Source organism: Pungitius pungitius, chromosome 4, assembly GCF_949316345.1.
Source record: "Pungitius pungitius chromosome 4, fPunPun2.1, whole genome shotgun sequence".
Lineage (NCBI taxonomy): Eukaryota > Metazoa > Chordata > Actinopteri > Perciformes > Gasterosteidae > Pungitius > Pungitius pungitius.
The window spans coordinates 16131373-16155964 of record NC_084903.1 but is presented as its reverse complement, the minus strand read 5'-3'; the positions used below and the strand labels follow the sequence as shown (position 1 = coordinate 16155964).

The 24592-nt window shown below is 44.1% G+C and overlaps 1 protein-coding gene across 2 annotated transcripts in view; it reads right to left on the bottom strand.

Moving 5' to 3' along the window:
• The window catches only part of galnt2 (UDP-N-acetyl-alpha-D-galactosamine:polypeptide N-acetylgalactosaminyltransferase 2), a 35413-nt gene extending 10925 nt beyond the window's left edge, over positions 1-24488 (bottom strand). The window contains exons 1-3 of one of the 2 annotated variants that reach the window (XM_037488040.2): positions 23428-24488; positions 2826-2904; positions 128-281 (exon numbers count right to left, since the gene is read on the bottom strand). In XM_037488040.2, coding sequence (XP_037343937.1) covers positions 128-281; positions 2826-2904; positions 23428-23523 — 329 coding nt within the window. In that variant the 5' untranslated portion in view covers positions 23524-24488. The remainder of the gene's footprint in view (positions 1-127; positions 282-2825; positions 2905-23427) is intronic. The other variant, XM_037488048.2, reaches the window with a different exon arrangement.
• Between the last annotated feature and the right edge of the window lie 104 nt (positions 24489-24592).

Below are 24592 nucleotides of genomic sequence, written 5' to 3'. Positions count from 1 at the left end.
TCCAAGAGATCTTATCCAGTCTGGTACTTACAGACGGCAAGGGGCGGTGCGCACACAGAAATCCCCTGTAATTTCACACCAAAAGCAGAGTGACGCAGGCAGGGAGGGTAATGACAGAGATACATACTGGTCATGTCTCGTGTCCGGCACGGCTCTGTCCATCCGCAGTTTGTCGCTCTCCACCTGGTTGAACTTGTTCCTGGCGTACGGATCCTGACCCGGTCGGACCACTGTCGCTCCAACATACAGATCCTGGTCAAAGTCCTGCCAGCGCACCTTACCTGGACACAGAAACACACATACACACAGTTAATAAACACCCATAGAAGTTGGATGGACGCACTACTTCCGTTTTGCCTTGTTTCTGTCATTAATTAACTGAGATTATAAGTCTGAGAAATTATATTTCTAAATGTAAGTCCCCATTTAGCTATCACCACGTGGTAATTTGGAAAGAGCAAAAAAAAGGATGGTTTTGTGAACACAAAACATGTTGCTGACCCTAAAGTTGACCGATTTCCGAATTGATTCATACCGTTTTTGGCCTCTCAAATATTTAGATAAAAGATTGAAAAAAAGTAATTTTACATTTCAAGTTTTAAACTTTTAGATACATCAGTACACATTCTCAGACTAGGGAAATACATAATAAATAAACAGTATATCCAAATATAAGAGGTGGCACCAAACATGAAGTGTGAACCTTCGCAAAGGCTTGTGTGTAGCAGGAATAAATGGGATTATACGTCAGTGGGAATATGATGTGTAAGCATCATCCTGGCTGATGCAGGAATCCTTCACGACTGACAGGAAGCAGGCTGCTTCAAGCTGCTGCTCGACATGGCGGCAACCTGGCAGCGAGGAGAGCTGACTGAGATTTGTGCTGCTTATGTTAGAAACTGTGCAGCGCTAATGAGGACAAGGCCCCGCTACTTTAGAAACGCTAGAAAACACAAAAGAACATTTGCACTCCACTGAGATAGAAATGAAATCTTAATGAATCGAGTCATTTACTGCAGCCTAAAATATACATTCGTCATTATCGCACACATGCACGCACAAGTCCGTCCGTACAGATTACGGAAATCATTGTGCACTAAATAGAGAAGGTTTAATATCACACTTTTATCACCGACTACCCGGGACACACACACGAATAATAATGCAACTAATTAGCCGAGTGCAGCTGCTATGCTAATGACTTGTGTTAAGCATGTGGCAGCGTGAGATTACACCATCTCTCAGGATGGATGAGTGTGTCCATGCTAGCGTGTGTGTGTGTGTGTGTGTGTGTGTGTCTGTCCTGACTGCTTCTGAATGTGTCTGGCATGCTGGTTAGTGGAAGCTCGCATGGATCCGTCAGCAGCTGCACAGCGGTGCCTCAGGGACGCCGCTGTGCGCGTCATGTGACGTCCTTGCTGATAGCCATGTTCAGTGTGCAGCGAGCAATTCATACGGGGAAATTAGCGTTTGAACTTTGCGAGCGTTCAGCTCAGAACTTGAACGTCTTCCTCTCGCCTGGTCTCTTCCAATCCTCCCTTTATTTGTCCTTTTTCCCCCCCCAAACCCACTGAACGCGGATTAAACGGCCGTCTCTCACTGGGACTATTCGGTCTCTCGCCCGCATCCATCCGTACTGAACCATCAAATAAAATGATCTGAATTTAAAAGACGATGTGAGAAATTGTTGTGTAATTAAATGCATGAAAACCAGAAAACGGAAACATGCAAATTGACTGTATAAATTATAAAGAGCCTCGGTGCAGTGCACAACATCCCGAGCATTCACTCTTTGCTACCACTTTCTTTCATCAATTTATCATCAATTCATTTCGGTCCTTCGCCCTCCTATTCTCCTTCGCCTCGTCTTGTGTGCGATGTTGTGCTGGTGTTGTTGTAATTGTGTAAAGTCACCCTGAAGTTGAAACCTTCCCACTTCAACATTGAAATTGGATTCCGTTTACAGCGCCGGATCAGATAAGCGTGTGTGTTGAGCTTCCGCAGGTCACCGGCTGGTGAGGGACGGGCGGCTGGCGATAAGCGGCTGAATGAGAACTCGCGGCTCAGATGCTCCGTCTGCTGGGATTCTGCTCTGCTCCACCCGGCGAGACGGTGCCTCTCAAAGCCCCGGGTGGAGGCGCGTAGCGGGGTTTGTGGCCAGTATAAAAATGAATAGGACGAATTGTTTTGGATGTGTCCCAACATTTTAAATTTGCCTCACAGCCTGCTTGCTGTGTTGAATTAGCTTTTCTTTCTCTATGGACGTTTAAACATGGTCAAAGAGGGAGTTCATGTTCTCTTTGCTATGAAAAAAAAAAAAATGCCATTGTTATGATGAGACGAGCAGATTCCAAAGGGGAGATGGTTTTGCTTCTGGGAACAGGGCGTGTAATGCTTTCTGGGTACATCACTGTGGAGTCCAGTGTCAGCCATGCACATCATTTCTCTTTTGCTACCATCTCAACCAGAGATAATGCGCTTCTGCACCGACCCTGAGGTCTAGTCAAATATCCTGACTTTGAATATGGAAAAAGACTTTATTTAATTATAATACTCAGATATCCCTGCGAACTAGCATTTCATCTATTTGTGGTCATGTAGATAAGACACAGTGTGGTTGTAGATGAGACACATCCGTTTCCTCTATCTGTGTCATTCACTTTAATACGGTTAGGTGTGTAAATATCTGTATCTCATATTGCAAATATTACCCAATCTGATTTTATCCAGCCAACGCAGGAAACTATTGGCTGAGCTTGTAACCTGTCGTCTTTGCTACAGAGCACCTGAGGTCGTAGTGCATGATGGGTAGTGAAGTTTCCTACCTGGCGGCAGAGTCTCCAGGCCGTGAGTCTTGTCGTCAGTTTTGCTTCTACTGGATGAGTCACTGGAGCCCCAATCATCCTGAAACAGCCAGAGCAAACACATCAGACACACACAGATAAGCAATGATACACACACACACACACACACTTTAATCGGAACGCAAACAACCAGGAGAGCAGCTGAGGCACAGCTTTTCTTGATCGTTTTTAAAAGAAGTCGGTTAGGACATTTTGGCTGCAAAATGTACAATATTGTTTTGATCATCCTACTTTGAAACAAATAATACTTGAATGTAATGTAAATATCAAACTTCTGCATGACTTTAAATCTTTTGAACATTCTTGTAGTGGCCATTTGTCCTTGGGACCAATAAAATATTAAGTCAAAGGGCCACTGATGCACCTACTGTTTTGTTTCTATTACGCAGCAAGAGAGCGGATTGTCCAGGCCATTTTTTCCTTTTGGTTTTGCATTTATTCCACAGAAGGCCAACAAACACATAAAATATAACTCGATTACCTTTCCTGTGCGGTGCTGCTCTGGCAAAAATGTGTCAACCAGGTGCCCCCAGTATTACCCAATCAATTAGTCGTCTAATTAACCAAAACTATGCATAGTTAATGACAAAATATGATTAAACTAAATTGACTACAAAAACAGAAAAATCTTAATATTATATCAACCTAAAAAATTCAACAATAATAAATAAGAATCAAATATTTAAAAAATAATAACAGTAAATTAATAGCTCCCACAATTCTGTTACTTAGTTTGAAGATAAATAACATGACGTAAACGTTCTCTTTTAGAGAAGTTGTATCTTTTTATAATATTAAAAACCACATCGGACCAGAGTCTGTTCAGCAGAGTGCACACACAGGTTTAAGGGCTGCACAGTTAATCAAATACTCCCCGCATCATGGTTTTAGCTTCCCACAATTCATTTAATGGGATCGACCGCAAAACTGAAATTAAAATTGCTCGCTCCGCTTACAGAAAACTCATTTAAAATCAAGCAGTTTCTATTCCTATTTATTCCTAGAGAGTAACATACTAATTATCAGGAACAAAGCACAATATAAGAAGTAGTGAATTTATTCTCTTTATTTACTGAATATATCCTCCTAAAATCATCATGAATAAGCGTGATCTCAACATTGATCAAAATAAACTTTTTACTCTATCGTCCCACGAACAAATTATAGCGTCTAGCAAAGCACCGAATGGATAAATAAATCCTTGTTTTATTCCCACCCTGTTGTTTACTTCATTCCCCTGATTCACTGACGTTGTGTGCGCAGTGACCCGGAGGTCTGGAAGCAAAAGTCATCTATTCTTTCATTCACTCTTTCATTGGTTCCTTTCAACTGCTAATGTCCTTTCATCAGGTCTTCATTCATTCATTCACCAGAATAGACCCCCTTTTATTTACAAAAATAGACAGATGTCGTGCCCCCCTCCACCCCCCCCCCCCCCCCCCCTCCATGTCCACTTATGTTCCCAATAAAACCCAGTGGATCGATGCGCTGGGAAGCAGAGCAATTAGTGACATTCATTCATTCACTGTCCAGTCTGCTGTCCTTGAATTGAAAAGTATTGTCTAACTGGATTTGCTCGCTTGTTTCCTTTCACCTTCAGCCTCGCAAAAAAAACACACCTTATTGATCGGTTGTCCCACTGCCTGCCACATCGGAGACCACCACAAACACTATTCAACACATTTCTCCGCCTGAGAAAGAGGCGTTCAGGGGAACACCGTTTGTTCTTTTTACTGGTATGCTTGTTAGGCCAGTCACAAAATAACTGCTGTTGTTTGATCGATTCGCTGCGTGCCGGCCTCCCCCTGCGTCCACAGTGCGTCAAGCCGCTCTAAAAACACAACATCCCTTTTTCAGTGACTGCAATAAGATGAGAGATTGTCCAACACCTACAACAACCATAAATAAGTCCATGTAAAATCAATTTCTATACGTGTTCACGACAACAGTGAAATGATGATGCTCAGTGTAAAGTAGCTGGCAGTAGACCCACTGCAGGAAAACATTTGACAGGCTCGGACTTCGCTTTGTTGGGGTCAATTCTTTAAACCAAAATGTTTCAAGACTTTGCCTTTGGAGCTGGTTGTATAATCTCGAACGCGCTCTCAAAATTTGCATCTTTTAGGGTGTTGTGATTTAGTCAAATCTTTGAAGGTCAATCAGAACGTGATGTTTCTGTCAAACAAATCAGGTTGAATCATGTCATGTTCTCTCACTCTCTCTCTCTCTCTCTCTCTCTCTGATCCTAATCAAGCTTCCTCTGCTTCTTCTTAAATCACCTTGCTTTATGTTTGGATGTTTTTAATGGTTTTATGCAAAGCGCTTTTAATTGCCTTGTTGTTGAAATGTGCTACACAAATAAAAATACCTTGCCTCGCTTTTGTCTGCAGTTCAGGCATCGTTAAGAAAATCATTCTTTTACCGCTGTGGTATTTAAAAAAAATGTCTGTGGGCCATATCAACCTGCCGCTGGCACACTTATTGTAATTCATGTTATTGACATATAACACCTGCGCTCGACAAGTCTTCCAAATGAATATGAGGAACATATCAGATACATGAGCAGACTGCAGTCTAAACACATAGTTAACCCAAAAAGTACAGCCATTCAATTGACTTCCACCAGCTCCGTCCAACTGCAACCTGCTGACATTAAAAAGGCTTTTAATAGGACTGAAAGTTTGAGCAGCTCCTATTGATTTACAATACAGTCATGGGAAGTGCATTTCAATGAGAGGGAGCCGCCTGTTAAATATCTGAACACCCTCAGCAGTAAAGTGATGCGTGCACACCACTTTCCTCCCTCTTGACAGCACAGATTGGTTGACTTACATCTTCAACAGGCTCATGAAAGAGCTTGGAACTGAAAGTCATTTCCTGCTGCTGTGTTTTTAAATGCCAAATATTTCTCTCCGGACTGCAGTTCCAGGTTCCACTTTTACCTATTTTAACTAACTGAAATTCATCGTACAGCATTGGTTTTAAATAACCAGAAGGTTAAAAGAGAGCCCAGTGACAATAGACACAAGAATAACGCAACAGAGTCAATAAAATAAAAAATAAAAAATAAATTATAAGTAAGTAAAAACACAGTACATCCCACAACTGTGTGGCTGACTTCCCGCCTGACCCCCTCCCTCCGTATGATTCATTGCAGTCCATCACAGATCCTACTAACGAAGAAGGCATTAGCTGAAGTTAACAACATTGCAGCGCTGCAGGGACCCGAATGCATGATTGATCAACAAATGGTTGCCGGTATGAATGCGACGTATCGCTGATAACGCTGAGACATACTATCACACGGTTAAGTAGAAATCCCGATGGGATATATTTGTACTCTCATCCCACGAGTGGCTTTGAAAACCTCTTAGTAATAATGGCCCCAGCCCGTATCTGCCTCTCCTCCAAAACACAGACACGATCAAACCAAAACAGCCTGAGCTACACACAGAGAGATATTGGGAAATGAACAGCAATGTTTTAACTGTTAACCCCTAGTTTCCCAATGTTTTCCCCCTTGACGACCGCATCACACGCTCTTAAGCGTTACTCATTATTTTTGTCCATTTCTACATGAGAGTCAAGGCCATTTGTCGCCATGAATCTCCCTCCTTAGTCCTCTCTGTCTTTCACATCCTTTTGTCACTTTTGGCAACCATTTGCTTAGTATTTAATCTAACAGATGGTCACGACACAGGCAAAAAGACACACTTCATACCCACACTGTAGAAGACACACTCGTGCTCTTTCAGAGGAGTCGTCTTTCACTGTTCTGTCAGTGAGGGAAGTTAATCTCATAAATGCTCCACTGCAAAAGAGATCATGTTATAAAAAGGCATGCAAATGGGCTTATAAATATCTGTGTGTGGTCAGGTAGTGCTCTTTTCATTTAGCCCTCTTTTAATCTGCCTTTTTTTATTTCAGGTTGCGCTTGGTTTCTTTTCCTGGTTTGAGCCACCTGACAACTCTCGTGGTTGTTCATCTTTGGCTTTGTTGAGGGTTTATGTACGGCAGCGTCTTACTGATCTCACTGAACACGATGCAAATTACAACAATCTGGTGTCTTTTTTTTTGTCCTGCTGCAGAACAGGGGGGGAGGAAACCGAGCAAAGATCGGCACAGAGGTCGTGAGCGACATTCTGTGTGTTAAAACTCCTGCAGTCAACCATGAACAGACAGCACACACTGAGGCTGTCAGAGTTCATTTGAATATTCCAATTTCAGTCAGATTATGTCAAAAGAGCCTTCCTCTTGCACACTTCAGAAATATCAACTTCTATTTTGGATTTTGACTCCTGACTGATTTGAACTCCTCCCCGTCTCTTCTGCTCCTCCGTACCCCGCCCTCAATGTTCAACTCAAAACTCTAAAATAAGTTACATTAAAAGGAAAAGAGGGGCGATCATAGCAAATTGTTTATTTAGATTTTACAGAAGTTGAACATTACACCAGCCCAAATAAAGACCCCCACCACTCCAAATTAAAGGATCTACACAGGTCCTCGCAGATAATGGGATGGACTTTAAAGCCCCAACAGATCAGACCAAACATGCGTGTACATGTGTGTGTGTGTGTGTGTGTGTGTGTGTGTGTGTACACATGTACGCTAACCAGTATCGGCTTTGTGTATGTGGGATTTTTGTACAGTAGTGTGTCCTTCTGTTAACGCGTGTGGGTGTCTATGTTTGATCTAGTCTTGGTCAATAGTCCAATAGTCAGAGTATAATCCACCGTAATCTGCTCACATCAACTGAAAGATTAACTCAGATTAACTCAGATAGGAGCTCAGACAGACACACAGACAGACACACATTGATTTCACAGAGTAAGTTCAGATGATAGAAAAAGAGCAGTGCCAATGATCTAAAATGTGTTTTAATGGCTTAATTCATCACTGTATCCCCCTCATAAAAGCACAGTACAGTCTGCTGCAGGGCAGCATCATCATCATCATCATCATCGTCATCGTCAAGAGCAGCAGCGACGGTAGGAAATGAAACCCAGCCGCTGACAGCGAGAAGACAACATGCTGCAGAGTGTTGTCATTATTTAAAACCCCGCATCAACTAAATCTGTCTGTGTGTTTTGTATTACACTGTTTTGTTACATCTTGTGTTGGTTGTTCGCTCGGAGTCTTGAAAGCAGAAGGCGACTTCTGTTCTTTTGGATCCAGACAAAATAAAATTAGTCAGATGCCTGAAATGAAACCTGTGGTTTAAGACAAGGGTATAAGAGGTTCTACAATCCGTTCCCCTTGCTGATCTGATGATGGTGCCAGATGAAAAGTCAGTGGGTGAATAAAGAGCTGTGTGACCATCATGTCAAAAAATGTCATGCAGGTCAGGTGACCACCAACGTCTTTAGGGTTCATCGTCTGGGGTGAGCAAAATACAAAAGCAATACATCTCGTAGCCGTTGAGCTGTTGTCTCCCTCTCATTAACGTTACCAAAACCCACAGAGCGATGCAGCCGTCTTCTGATCAAGTATGTGGTTCTGTTAGCAAGAGGGCGAGAACCGTCACTGACAAGTTTCCTAAAGCGAGACACTGAATCCAGAGCGGATCCATCAGCTGCGGTATGGCCGAGAATAAAAGATTCATTCATATAAATAATGAATTCCTACCAAGCAATAACCACAGTCTCTGCTCTAATGAAACTTGAATGCAACGCTTTTCTCCTCCTCAGGCTTGACCAGGAAGTGAAAAAAAGGTGAAATCAACCAACAAATGACGCCAACAAGCACGCACGTTTCACTGTGAAGTCAAATGGACATATCTTAATTCCTTTAATATACAGAATATTTCTCTGCAGGTTGGAAATCAAACCCACAAAACCTCTGCATTTCGATTGGAGCTTTTGCAAAGACCAAGTCCACAGGCCTGCAACAGCTCGGTGAGTCGGTTTAAGGTTTATCATGTTTGCCATCGTAGTGTAGCGGGATTACCCCTGTTTGCCAAAGATCACTAAACATAAAGTGGAGCCATTACCTTGCTTTTCCAGTCAGGTTCTCCTGATTTAACGTATATTCACAGTTCATGAGCTATAAAAACAAAAAAAAAGCAGACTTGCTTGAGGGTTTTTTGTGGTCCTTGAACATTACAGATTACAGATTACATGTCATTTAGCTGACGCTTTTGTCCAAAGCGACTACATTGCATTATAACCCATTACATTTTGCCTGAGGAGCAATTAGGGGTTGGGTGTCTTGCTCAGGGACACTTCGACATGGCACATGGGGCAGACGGGATTTCAACCACCAACCTTGTGGCTCCCAGCTCACCACACTACTCCACGCGCCACCATCGCCGAAAAATGTTAGACGTGTCTTATAGCTTAGGGCATGCGTGTGTGTGAATGAGTAAGTAAGTGTCTCGTGACCCATTTTTACAAACAAACAGCACTGTGTTTGCACAACGACAACTAACACTTTAGAAAACCCAAATGAGACTGCAGCACGCCGGCTGGGTCTCCAGTCCAATCGCACGACCCTCAACGTATTAGCTGGGAAACTAAACTACGCGCACCGTATGTACGTTTTGCCACGATGACGCTGTAATTCAGGCCCCCTGCAGGGATGCTCTCCACTGCGACTCACAGGGCAAGCTGTTTATTGAGGGGAAGAACGAATCTACAACAGGGTCACATTCAACATAAAAAGGATGAGAGGCATGAAAGCTTGTTGCTAAAAACAAGTCTTTAAAAAGAAGAAAAGCAATAAACCGGGATGTCGTTCCTTGCCTGAGGAGGGAGGACACATAGAGGGATTTTGCCCAGCGGGTCTTCTAAGCAAGGCGGCATTTAACTGGTTTTTGCTCCTCTGCAGCAGCAAACTGGAATAAAAGTGTCAAATTACATATGACTGAACTTTTTACCTGCGAGCACCCCCCCTTCCAACGTCTCCTAGCTTCAATTCCCTTTTAATCTCATCTCCCCTCTCCTCCTTTGTCATGTGGTGCCGTCTCTTCCCGTCTACCCTCCTCCCCACATGACATCTCCCACTGATCACAACCTCATCTCACTTTTCTCCTCGCTCCTTTTCTCCCTCTGTCAAAAAACGTACATTTGGAATTTCAGTTTATTCAATTCTGCATTACCCAAGCTCCTCTCTGTTCCCTACCAACCGCCACAAAGAGCTGGAGACCTTGCTCATGGAAAACCGGCAAATTAAATGACCCCGTATTTGGCAATATGTCAAAAGACGTGAAGTGAGACCATGATGCTTTGGGTTAAAGCCTTTAAATAAAGTGAAAACATTTAGTCATACACGTGCCAGCTGACCCTGCTTGAATCTATCAAACTGCTTCAGCTAGAAACCGCTGAAGGGAAACATTTTGTGTATTGCTGGTTAAACTCTCACTATAGCTGGTTGACAGACATGCATATCATCTACATGCAAACACAAGAGAGAGAGAGACAGAAGATTTGAAAAAGAGAGCAGAGCGTGAGGATATAATAGTCAGCCAATGAGAGGTTAAAGCATGTCCGTTAAAGAGCATGTGGTTTTACATTCAACAAGAAACAGCTGGACCGTAATTCTTAGAACTAACTGAATCTATGATTAAATATTACAACATTGCCACCTTTCTAGGCTGTAACAAATCCTGTTTAATGACTTGTATTCTGTTAGTTGAGACTGATTTCTGCAGAGAACACAAGTTCATCAATACTTTAGAGAACGTGTATATGGTTTACTCAGATTAGTCACAATTTCATAATTCACAAAGAAATAAATCTGTGCATTTGCTCTTTATTTGTCTACAAATACATACAAACATACAAATACATATTTCCGCGCTTGCTAAAGGGAAACACACACACAAACACACCTCTGCTTGACTAGGCTTGTTTTAAAATAATGAACCTTTATAACAACAGAAAAGGGGGAGAGAGCAGGAGGACAGAATGAAGAGAATAGAGCCACAAACCCCGAAGCCCCGTCAACTTCACTCAGACTGCACTGAGCAAACTGTGACAAGTCTCACCAGGGTGTGTGTGTGTGTGTGTGTGTGTGTGCGTGTGAGAGAGAGAGAGAGAGAGAGAGTGAGTGAGGGGAAGAGAGAGACTTGGGGTATGCAAGTGTGCTCAATGAAGCAATTGTGTGTTGTGGCCCCCTTCCAAATACCCCATCTGCATTCCACAGGCACACAGAAAGATGCACACACACATTTCACTCAACCACACACAAACACACACACACACAAACTACAACCAACCAAAAGGAAGACCACACGTACAAAGCAAAAATCGAATTCTCTTTAGTTGCCTTTTTTTTTTCTGTGTCTGAATCCGCCCAGATGAAGACGTCTAATGAGAGCTCTCTCTCTCCCCCTCTCTCTCTCCCCCCCCCCTCTCTCTCTCCCCCCTCTCAAACCACAACATGGACATCCAGGAAACCTTGAAATATTCTCTTTACAGGAAGACAACGTGCATCTTCCACTACTACAAGTCTAAACTGGTGAGAAAGAAGAATGCCCTGCTGGTGCTCAGATAACGTCCACCGCCTTGACCACATTTCTCAGAGGGAAGCTCATGTTTTAAGCATCGGAGCGCTGTGCTGCAGTGATTCTGCACGGCTTAACAACACTGGAAGTGTACGACAATAGTTTATGTTCCACACACTAACGCTGGGATGATGATTTGCCATCAACGATCGACAATTTGGATAATTGACATTATTTAGGTCCCTTTTTTGGCAATTATGCCAAACATTTCTTCACAGCAGCTACCTACAAGAATTTGATGATTTTCATTACCATGTTATGTTAGAGCCAATTCTTTCTTCTGAGGGACTTAAATATCAAGACATTTGAACAGCTTTGAACATGTGACGTAGGCAGTGTTCCTTATACACGAGGATTGACACCCTGAAAGCAGGTAGCAGGTGTGGACTATCGGGATTGGAGGATGGATGGAACGTGTAACTTGACAAATACTCATTTCTTCAAACCACAGCGAAGACTGTTAATAATTGTGTATGCAGCTGCATTGTTTAAAGTTCATAGTTAATGGGATTTTTTTCACTACCCAATGTATAAAGATAAAGCCTTCAAATTGCTTTTTCAAAAATATTCAATTGACAAAATGTATCATAGAAATGCTAAAAAGCAACAAAAAATAGATTTTCAACACGTTTTCAGCTTAGCAGTAATATGTGTAGAAGAAAATGGGGTTAAATAACGGTTGATATCTAGTGTACAGTCAAACAGAACACTAACTAGTGCAGGTCGTGCCCAGTGATGTGTGGCATCGGTTATTGACATTAATAATAATAATAATAATAATAAAGATGATTAATAATAAAACCTAAATAGGCGATTATAGGAAACCCTAGATGTTTTGTTTCAGCCACTTAAAGTCGGCGTGTTGCCAGGACGACCCACCATCCGTTCAGCTGGCGGTCTGCCTGTCAGGGATGCTTCAACAGGCACAATAAACGGAGCTCAGGTTTGCGGTGTCGGTTACATCTTTTGTTGTGGGATACTAGAAGGGCTTTTGAGGACACACACACACACACAAGTCTTTTCAGACTGGATCTGCTGTGTGTTTCTGAACTGCAGAACGACAAGAAAGTGCATCTAATGTGAGGGATTAAAAAAAGTGAGAATGAGCGACGAGAAGAAAAGAAGAAGAGTACACTTGATTCCCAGTTGATGACATGCACAGAGAAGAGATCTGTGAGGAACCAAAGGGACGATCGAGGCCTGAGCGATGGGGACGCGACACTGGACCCAACGAGTCACCTCTGCTATCACGTCTCGTCCCTCGCCGTGCATTTAAAGACGACCCTCTGTGCCAAATAAGTAGAACTCAAGGAAGCCACCAGCAGTAATGATTCTTTTCAGCATTATTTTCCCAGCTGCTCGTCAGCAGGAGGTAGACAATTAATTCAAACGTATGACTCCTGGAAATGGAAAAGTTGAGATATTATTTTCAGCGGGAGAGGGAAGGCAACACAAGACGATGCAAGAGGGAGATGGAGAGAAAGATGGCGAGGGTGAGAGATGAAGCTGGGGGCGGAGATGGAGTGAAGTGCTGAATTGTGTGTGTGTCAGTCGAGAGCAAAAGTAGCCGAGGGTGGAGGGAGGGTGGGGATGTTAAAATCCCCTTTTTAGTTGTACACACTCTTTCATCAACCACTTGCTTCCTCCCTTTTCTTTCCCTACACCCCCTCTTCCTCGCAGCTTTGATGCCGCCCCCTCCCCCCCCACTCGCTGCTAACAGTCAATGTCTGTCCCGTCCCGTCCTGTGATTACTGCCCCCCCAAAGTGATCCATCTCGCTGCAAGACGACCTGCACGCTGTGGATTGCAACACGACAATCACTGTGACCCCTGAAATACAAGTAAGTTTTGAATGAATTTACAGAAGGACCACCTCATACAAAAAGAGTGTGTGTGTGTGTGTGTGTGTGTGTGTGTGTGTGTGTGTGTGTGTGTGTGTGTCGCAACAGGAAGGAGCTTTAGGTCTATAAATATTTTCTTTCCTATACAAGGAGAAGGAGGTTTTTTGTAAGTGAGCAGAAGAAGGTATGTGTTTTCAGGAGTGGGTATCACGTGTGTGTGTGTGTGTGTGTGTGTCTGAGCAGCATATAGGTGGGTAATGTGTGTTTAGGTTGAACTCTACAGGATGTCGTTGTGCGAGTGCTGCATAAATCTTGGTGTATATTCAACGTGAAAACATACACTCATAACCTTTGCTCTAGATTGTAGACTGCACACTCATTTTAACCATCTGGTATTACATGACGCACACATGTTGTTGAGTCACGCTCAGCATGTCAACACACTCTTGTTAGAAGCTAACCAGAATCAGACCTCCTTTGGCCCGGTAACAATAACATCCTCTCTGTGATTAGCAGTCATGACTCCACGCAGAGCACCAGATGACACTCGCACATCAACTCCCAACAAATCCAACATTAATGTACAACAAAGTCGACAAGGTGGAAACATCAACCTGCCGTAGGACGTCCTGAGCAGATCGAGGTTGAAATGAAAGAGTATTCGAGGAAAAGTCCCTTGTTTTGGGGGTGGGGTTTATCTCCTTCGGAGTGAAATCACTGTAGCGCACTCGTTAAAGGGAAAGTCCGGGGATTTATTATTTCATTGCAACACATTTGGCTGCAAGAGAGAGAGAGAGAGAGAGAGAGAGAGAGAGCGTCTCCTACCTATAAACAAACACTCACTTTGGTGGAAGAGGTGCGTTAAACTCGTTATAACACTAAGCTCACGACACCAGCACAGCGGGAACACCTTTAAAAACACAAAGGCGTTGATCAGGCTGAAGTTACAGGAACACGGTTGATGACACACTCCGGCTCTTGTTTCTGACGGGACACAAAGGAGCTTCTTTTTTTCTCCTCTAATGAGATACAGGCCCTTCGAAAACAAACGACTTCTCTCATCGTGCGACTCCCCTGCGAAAGAAGTCGTCTCATTTTGAGTTATGACTGTCTAACAGGCAAGTCGCTTCATGTAAACTATCAATTTAGAACACTTTTTTTGTGGATTGATTGATATAAAAATATAAGAATATGTTTATGACCATACAAGTGACATTTCCTTTTTTTAATGTCCTTTGGGCCTTTGTAGTTTTATTTCTCACCCGCCCCCCCCCATGGACATTTGCTCATTTGAAAGATGGATCAATACTGACTGAAGCTGCGAGAGGATCCTGCCTTTAAGTTCAGCCACAAATTGAGGCATTCAATAAACATTATGTTGCAGTGCAGAGACAATTTGCACAATTTTCCAACTGCAGAGCAATAACTAAGTGTGATTTGATTTTTAGTGTGCTGCTGGTTATAGGAACAGAGAGAACACAGAGAGAGGGAGAGAGAGACAAAGAGAGAGAGCACGCTCAGGAATCAACAACAGAAACAGCAAACACAGCAGTCCAGCTGGAATACGATCCTATGCCACCACAATCCATCTCAATCCTGTCATTACAGTTTTGAAAGTATAATTTCACAAAGCTGTGTTCATACATTTGAATGAGTCAGCCGACAAGAGCCACACACACACACACACACACACACACACACACACACACACACACACACACACACACACACACACACACACACACACACACACACACACACACACACACACACACACACACACTCTGCTGCAGTTGCACACTGTGGGGTCAATCATTGTCCGGTTAGGGCGGGGCGGTGAACTCTGACCTGTGAGAGCATCACGCGCTCCGCGGGGCCGACATGAAGTCGATGGACGTCAGCAGAGGGATAACGACGCGCTCCCCAAGTATTCACAAACCCAGAGAACACGATCATCTGAAAGCCCGGTTCTGAACCAGCTGGACTCGGGCCGGCCTCGTCTCCAACGGTGACTCCTGACAACGTGCTGCGGGGAGGGCGTGAGACCAACCATTTCAAACCAGTCCGAGGGAAGGTGTTGGATGGCCTTCGCTATTCTTAGCCCGTCTTGATGGGTTCCTGACACAAATCACATCTGCTCCGCCCACACCGAGCCAAAAGCTCAGATGAATCGAACCCACCTTTTAAGGCAGAAATCTGCACAGAAAACAGCAATCTGGCCCGAGAGCTCTGGAGGTTTTCTCACTGCTTTCATGTCGGCGGTTTATAAAACCGTGGGTTTGAGCCCGTTGTGGATCACACTCACGGGCCCTGCTTCTGATGGGTACATGACAACAATTTTGTCTTTTCATAATTGGCTCCCAGGGTGACACCTCCTGAATCTCTGACCCACTTAAACAGATCAAACAAACTACATGAAACAAACACAAACTAACAGTGTGAAAAAACAAGCACGCATGTGGTCAGAAGAAAAAAGAAAAAAATGTATATTCATGCAAGAGAGCAAGACAAAGAAGCAAATAACCAGAACCAGAAGGGAAAGGAAATGAAAAGGTGGGAGAGGCGAGTGGATCACCATATGGGGGAGAAAGTGAAGCGTGTGGCCTCGTAATACGCCGGGAGTCAGGGAAAGGTGATTTAACGTTGGTCGTTGTGCTAAAAAGGACAACAAAGTCCGTTTCAGCAGCAGGTGGAAGACGTGGTTGTAAAGAGAGAGTGGATCTTGTTTGCTTTGGTTGCTGCTCGGCGCCAGTAGGATGGAGCTATTAAAGTCAACTCTGACGCCCAGTGGAGGTGAACACAACTTTTTTTTTTTTTTTAAACTTAAAAAGCGTATTCCACAAAATGATGCAGTGTAACTGGCCCTCGGCCTTCTGGGTTTGTATTTTTATTTTAGCGCAGGCAAACAGTCGACTCCATTCCTTACACCTCTGCATCGTGAGGGGGAGGGTTTAGCCCAACGCTTATATGCATTATTCACTGAGAACCTACACACTTCAGCAAGGTTTCTCAATGAATTATACCACTATAATAAGATAAAATCTGTTTCAATAATTGCCACTCTGTTAATGACCGTGGGCTGGCAGCGCCGTATTCCTGACTGGAACAGCAGTTTATTTGGAGTAACAAAGGATCTCGTACCACAAATCATTGGAAGGGAACTCGTACAATTAGTCCTGAGGCAGCAAAACGGGGTCTGGCCTTACACAAAAACCTCTGCTGATAGGAAACGCAGTTCATGTTAAAACAGAGACTTCATCTTAAACATATAAATGCTATTTTTTTTTTACAGAACTACCATCTAAGGTTTCTGTCAGCAGACGTCTGTGCCATAGAGGAAAAGTCGTTTTTTTTTATCTCCAAGCTAGAAGTCTTACTTTTCCTTCAGTATTTCAGACAGAGAACATGCCGCTTTTATCTTTTTCGCCATCTAGGTCAGACGTGACGGGATGAGTGGAAAGAAAATAATTTCTGTCTGGCTAAATTGTCCAATAAGTTGGTATATAAACACTGGAGAGTCTGGCACACAAACACAAAAGCACTAAAGCTGCTGACGTGTCCCTGAGAGGAGAGCCCACAGGAAACGCCAACCAAATGGAGAACACGTGGTCACACACACACACACACACACACACACACACACACACATTCTAATTATTACATTTTCCCCCCACGTCCATCATTGTGCCATGCCTCTTCGTACAGTCGCATACGAGGCCCTTACAGGCTGGAAATACAGGAGCTTGAGCATGAACCGGTGAATTACGTTTTCAACTATTGCGTCAGTTCCCTCGGATTCTTCCGCATTTTAACTGAAAGAAGGCCGTAGATCTCAGTCAGCAGCTGTGCTTCCTGAAGCCCGTTACAACATGCTGTAAAAAGACACTTGACAAGCGTTTTCTTTCCAATTAATGATTAATCACAAACTTGATATGACCTTTTTACATTTTTATGGCGGATAGTGTGCTGCAGTTTGCAACTGTCACTCTTATGAGAGAATCGTTGTCAACCTTTAATCTAAATAACTTTCTTCAAAAAATATGAAGTCTTGTGTTTTACCTTTTTGTTGGACCTCTTTTCTGCAATTGATTTATTTCCTACATTTCCCAGAGTTCCTTAATGCAACCAAAAGAGAGTGCATCTGTGATTGTGACAATCAAAGCAATGGAGGAAAGCTAAATGAAACACAAGCGGTCTGCTCACTGCCTTTGGTTCTGGTCCATTGAGGTTGCTGTCAGGGGACAAATTGGTCGTGCGTGCGTCATGATTTATTCCCCCAGATGTAAACGGTTGACAACCAGTGCAAAATGCCATCGATGTCACCACAAAAGAAAAAAAAGGAAGGTGAGTCAAGTTTGTGTTGAGCTCTTAAACCAAGGGAACACACTGAAGGGAGAGTATTTCTTTAATACCTGTCCACACTACTTTAGGTTTTTGGTGCTTTCTTTTCCTGCAGGCCGACGTTGTCGCAGAGTAAAGCTGAAACAAATGTCGGTCTTCTTGTTGAATGGCCGTCACGTACCACAGGGTGAGAACATCACACCTCCCACCGGACCAATGCTTTTTTTGTTCATCAACCCACCACTTTGGGAGATGGTCAAATATTACTTGGACATTTAGTTCCATTTAATAAAATGAGTCACTTGAGGCTGCCGAGTTTAACCCAGAAAGGAAAACATGGATTTTATTCAAATGATTACGATACGGCAAAACAAAGCATTACATTCTGTTCAGAACCGATCAGGGGCAAACAAAGACCCGCTGCTCAGTGAGGTTGATGCACATCGTCAGCATCAGGATTCTCTGACCCAAATGTGACAGAGCTGCACACGTCCACCGATGAGAATGAAGTGGGCGGGCAGCAGGCCCGGTCTGCGAGCACCTCGATGATTATTTGTTTTGTAAGTCGGCAGAAACAAACAGCTGAGAGCGGGGCAGATGGGACGTTCAGAGATGTTGATTCATTCAAAAAAAAAAAAAAAACAGGTTGAATTGAAATGTCCCCAGCACATGTGCAGATACAGAGGGTGCGTCTGCTGATACGGTTTCAGATAATAAAAACACTACCTTTGCACTCGAGTTGCCAATTATAGGTTGGACATCTTCTTAATCTTCTGATGCAATGTAAGTGATGCACTTTGTTCCTCACGTGATTAATAATCAAAATAATATTCAAAGTGATTCAAGATGGTTTGCAGAGGCATCTGCGTCGGATGATAGAAGAAAAAAAAATTGCATTTAAAATTATATATCTGCTTTTACTGATGAAAAAAATCATGCATCTCATTTTCATTATTCAGTGGCAGTGATATAAAATGCAGCATGTGATGATACTGCGGGTGGTTGCAGCCCTTTATTCCATGATTTGACTGCTGTGCCACAAAGAGGACATAGGCAAAGCGCCATGGCCACTTGCGCTCCCCATCAGGCCCATTTGAATGCATTAGCTAGGTAACGGGCAACATTACTGCTGACCCCACAGTTTACTGCACTGGTCCTTTTTTTTAAGATGTAGTGAAACAGATGACAGCAACTCAGTGACAAATTGAATAGAATAAGGAGTCTCTGTTGTCTATTGATGTCGGAATAAAAAATTTAAAAAAACTGATCTTGCCTCTGTGCTGGTCCCGTGACCAAAGAATATCCTCTTCCCTTTCAACTTTTCCATGAATGCTTGTTGTCTACCAGGGAAGAAAATCATTCTAAACTAGTCTAGACGGATGCAACATGCTGATGTGTTGAACCACAAGGAAACTACCAAATACAAAAGGCGCCTGGATGCAAAAGAAGGAAAGAAAATGGAGAGTTCTCATCCCCCAAATTAAGATGTAGTGAATCAGACAGTTAACGGAAAACCAATATAAACTGCCCTTTAAGCGCCGAGATGAATTGTGCCATTAGTAAAATTATATATATTTATTGCAGTGATGTCTCAATCTACATCTCATCACAGCTGTACGATGACCACTTGGCTTTAGACAATTTAGGAATAAACTCCTGACTCTTTAGTGTTTATAGTGTTAAAACAAGAACCTTGGAAAAGGCTCTCAAATATGCAATATTTTTTAATATAAACGGTGTGTGGATTCAGTACCGGGGGATCCCATTTAAGCCTTTTATGATTCAGTCTGCTCTGTGTGTGTGTGTGTGTGTGTGTGTGTGTGTGTGTGTGTGTGTGTGTGTGTGTGTGTGTGTGTGTGTGTGTGTGTGTGTGTAAAAGCTTGACTGTAAAGACCGTAGAGGCACTGCTGTGAACATGATGTTGTGTCTTCCTCCAGCAGACGGTGCGGGCTCCTGTGTTCAGGAGGCTGAGGCCAGCATCCACCTCGCTCCAAATCTCTAAGACCCACTAAATAACAGGCCAGAGAAAAACATTGTGCAATCGTCACCTCCACCCTGACAGAGCGTCAGTTGCAATGTAGCCACTTTACGAATACTATACTTCCCGGTGTAGAAACAGCAGGACGCTCACACTTGGTGCAGCCCGGCGGCCAGCGATGAGGTCACAGATGCATTGATAACAGAGAACGTTGCAGACAGAAACAGGAGAGGCGCAGATAACGAGCTCTGGACCGGCGAGCGCTAAAAGCTCCAAGAATCCCAGTTGAGCCGATTCACGAGTGTGCCTCAGAACCCACTTCGGCCCCCGAACCAAAAACTAATCCGAACCCCTGGTTGATCACAGCTCCAAGAAATACTTCCACTGCAGGGACCCCTCTGCGTTCCATATGAACGATGTGGCCATGACTGTTCTTACCACATGCAAAGGTCATTTGTTTCTTGCAGAGTCATTCTTCGGCGCTACAATCTTTATTTCAAATCAAATTCAGCTAAATGATATCATGCCTATGCATTATTGTGATAGGCACGCGATAGAGGTGGGATGGGGGTGTTCTACATGTAACACACCTCTGTCTAGGAGAGAAAATGCTCAAACAGCTGCCGGTTTTTCCTTTGCACTCGGCGACATTTAGCTTCAGCCTCCCGCCGCTGATTAGCAGGAAAGTGGGCTCAACAGCGCTGGGTCTCTCACGAGCTGGCAAGGAAAAAGCCCTCTGAGGTCTGTCCAACTAGGAAGACGTTAATGGGGCCTCCTGGTGAGCCAGCAGGCTCGTGATTGCAACACTATCCTCCTGTGTACAACAATACAGATACATGTTTGTGTGAGTGTGGCTGCTGGCTGCCTCCCAACATTCCCTGGAGTTCTGTTCAGTGTGTATTGAAGGAAGAAGGGGACAACTTCATTGTCAAATAAGAAATCTGACAAAAGGCAGGTTTTTATAAGAAAGCGAGAGCCTTTGTTGCTAAAGATGTGTTTGCATGTTCCATATATTCTTGTTTTTGCCTGATTCGAAATGTGAATTTGGACCTTAAACCTGATGTGCCTCAGTTTCACTGCAACCGTAATGTGTGACATATTGTTGATGGTGAGTCAGGCCTCAAAGCCTAACAAATGCTCACGGACACTCCGTATCACTGTGTACTCGGTGTACCAAAGATAAACTTCCCCAGTGACACAAACATATTCATGACCAAATAGATGAGGAACTCTGTGTGCAAACGGTCGGCCTCAAGATCTCCGGAGACACATGGTAGCATTTCGGTTTTTTATAGGCCAAAAAAAAGAAATAATGTTGCAGAGTACGAGATGGCTCACAGGCATCGATGCTGCGCTCAAACCGCGTCTTTAAATCTAACAGAATCTAATTGGAGGGACATTCGTCCTTAAGTTAAGGGACACGTTTGAATTGACATTAGTACAAATGCTGTTTTTGTGGGTGAGATTATCTAAAAAGGGCCACATTATCATGTGAGTGACCGAACTGAAGAAACCAGTGGAATTCATTATTCTAGCAGGGACACGGTACTTCAGATTATTCAGAAGTGGGCGTTTGAATCAGCTGCCGTGACAGCGTGAGTCTGGCACAAGTTGGTTGGAAATCTTTAAGTCAAAAAAAAAAAAAAAAAAATCTTCTTTGCACTGCTGGACTGTTTCCAGACAATCATCAAGCTGCCACTATGCAGACGTCGGCCTGATGACTGAAGGGACACACGATTAACGCAACTCGAATGAACATTGAAGCGTATTCGCAGACCTTTCGACTTTTAATTCACGGCAAATCTTGAGAATATCTCTGGACAGTTATACAACTGGCAACTTTATCTCGTACTTCTTTTATGTGTTTTGGCATTTTATAGATGAAAAAACTGTAGGTTAATCAATAGTCAAAATAAGCATTATGCTATTATATATATAAAAAGTGCAGCAACGGCACAAACTACAAAATTCAGGGTGTGTTTCATTTCCTGGACACTCATAGGGCCTCACTTCCGTAGGTGGAGGCATCAGAAATTATGAAATGCCTCAGCTCTTTAAGAGGGGATGTGATGTGAGGGAAAACAGCACTTAACCTTTGCAGCTCCACCTTTGTTTTAACAGATTAAACCTCTTGTGTAAAGACACTCTATTTATGCTGCCTGCAATCCAGGGAAAGTTGCTTATCATGGAGCGTTCCTTTGACCTCCTGAACAACCACACACATACACACAGCAATCAGCCTAATGGAGAAGTAAAAAGGGGGTTGCTCTGGTTGACTGGAGCAAAGCAAACACAGTGAGACGGATAGGACAGGACATGAGACAGGTGGGATACACAAAGGGCGTTCACACACACATCAACCCAGATCTAGAAAGGTAATAAAGGGAGTGTACTGTGCACACAACCACCCAGAAACACACACACACACACACGCAGCAGGATACACTGGCCTACATTACAAAAGGCAGACACAAACACTAAGTACAAGCTGGATGATACACTAACAAAGAAGTGACTATGAGATATGAACACACACACACACCTTCTACAGAATATTTAACTCGCATTTCCCACTTACTAACTGCTGCTGCTGCTGCTAATGGGCCTGGTATTACATGAATGAAACCTGTGCCTTTACATAGTGTTACCGTGAAGGCCTGGCAACTAGATGAAACACAGTCAAATAAGCGGTCACGTGTACATGAAGAAACTGATTAATGCAGTGTTTGGGCTTAAAGCAGCGATTTTGAAATTGAAGGAACTTTATCTTTCAAAAAAATAATGCAATCCAAAACACCAGCTCATCAACTTTTCGTTTTAGAGAGATGTTGAGTTGAGTTTGGATTGTTACGGATAGGGCTGCACCTATAATGATTACTTGCATCGCCGGTTATTCTACCTGGTAATATGATTAATCGTTACTTGGTAAAAGGGGACGTGTTCATGTCTGGTTTGGTCTGGTTTTGTGTTCAGTCTCAAGCCAAAAGATATTCAATAAAATACATTTGAAGAAAACATCGACTGTGCCATATTTTGCTTGAGAAATGACTAAATTCCACATTTTCTATTAATCTACTCATGAATTGTTCCAGATTTTTAATTTAAGTCAATACTTATGGAAGAGGGGAAGATGACATATCAGAAAACATAATGTTGCATCTAAAAAACAGCTTGGAAAACACAACAGCGGCATTCATTTAAACTTTGTATACCAACAAATCTGGCATCGGAGAGTTGGAGAAAAACACTGCGGCCCATCAACCAACAGGGAAATCTGGAGATAACAGCAGTGAGGTTAAACTGCGTCTCGCCTCTTATCCCCTTCTTTCAGAAGCCACATCCTGACGGCGTGGTGTGCATCTGTGACTTAACTCTAATCTGCACACTTCCTGATCGCTGCTCATTTTCAGGGAGCTGCAGCTTGTGCTGACGTGCTCCTCTGGGCTCTCCCCTCCGGCGGGCCAAATATTACCGCTGCACGCTTCACCTTTGTCCCGCTGTCACACGAACCGGGGCGACGTTAAATACGTTTAACATTTTTAAAAAAAAAATAAAGTGGTGGTGGTTTGACAGGCTGAGACCCCGGACGCGCTGCTCTCCCACGCACAGCGGGAGGTCCGTGCACGCCGACCGGGCTGCCCATGCCTGCGGTCATCTCCACCAGATCGATGCCTGCCCACTGATACTAGCAGGCCCTTTATCACATTCCTCACAGCATCGGTGCAGCTGCAGAGACAGAGCACGACCACCACCCGAAAAGAGCCACTCCGAAAAGAGCCACGGCGGCGCCGAGCCACGCCGATCCATCTTCGCTTTGTCCGGGGCGGGGAGAGAAAAGATCCGCACGGAAAAGCGACCGAGGAACGGAGGGAGGGGGGGGGAAGAGAAGAGAGATCCTACCTTTCGGCTTAACGCTGTGCCCGAGTAGAAGTAGTAGGCTATCCCCAGCACCCACAGCACCGCAAAGCATAACAATATCCTCGATTTCCTCCGCATGGCTGCCCGGTTGTTCCGCCCGTGTGCTTGTGCGGCTCGTCCACTCGTCGGCTCCGGCGCAGGAGCGGCACGTCCCGGTCGGCTGTGGGGGCGCTTCGCCGTGCGGCTTCGGCGGGGCGAGCTTCGTCCGTCGGTCGGTCGGTCGGTCAGGGGGAGAGCGGAGGGAGCAGGAAGCACCCAGCCAACATCAGCGGGGTCAGAGGGCAAAGGCTAGCCGACTCGGATCCAATCAAACGCCGGCTCGGGCAGCCCGGGAGGAGGGCCGGTGCTGCCAGCGAGTCGAGTCGAGTCGAGCCGTGCCGTGCCGTGCGGTTCCTTGCTAACGCCGGGTGGAGGGAGGGGGGGGCGGGCAGTCAGTGTATGGAACGATTTGTTGTAAAAAAAAAAGAAAATCTCAGTGATGTGTCTGCGGAAGCAGAGCGAGCGATCTGTGAGGAGGATCTGTGATCGTCATCATGCATCGAGTCTGCTGTGCAGCTGCGAGGAGACGCTAGGGGCACCAGAGGCACGTCAGACACAGTTAAATGAGAAAAACAAGAGTTCCGTCTTCTCGTTATTTTTTTTTTTTATCTCTACGTCTTTTCCTGGTAATTAATGTCACCCCCATCCCCTCCTTGCTTCCTTCTTTCTCCTCGGTTTCTGCGTCCCTTCCTATCGCCGTTCTATCCTTCCTTCCTACCCCATTGCTTTGTTTTCTTCTACCCTTCCCTTCATACTTTCTTCATACTACCTTTCTTCCTCTGTTCTACTCGTCCTCCATTCCTTTGTTTCGACCTTCCTGCATCCTACCTCTCGTCTATCCTTCCTTCATTATTCCCTTCCTCATCGCTTCCTTCCTTCTTTCCTGCCTGTTCTGTCCTTCTTTCTGACAATTGTTCCACCCTTTCCGTTATCTTCCCGGCTGGTTCTGAACCAAAGTTGAAGACAACCAGAAGGGATGAAGGACTATTAGTTTCATCTCCAGTTATTGTGGACATTTGAGTGCGTCTGCCTGTCGGTGTTGAAACCACTTGATAGTCACATGGTCTGTGGCACAGATCAGTTCTGTCTGAGATGGAGCTGTGCTGGA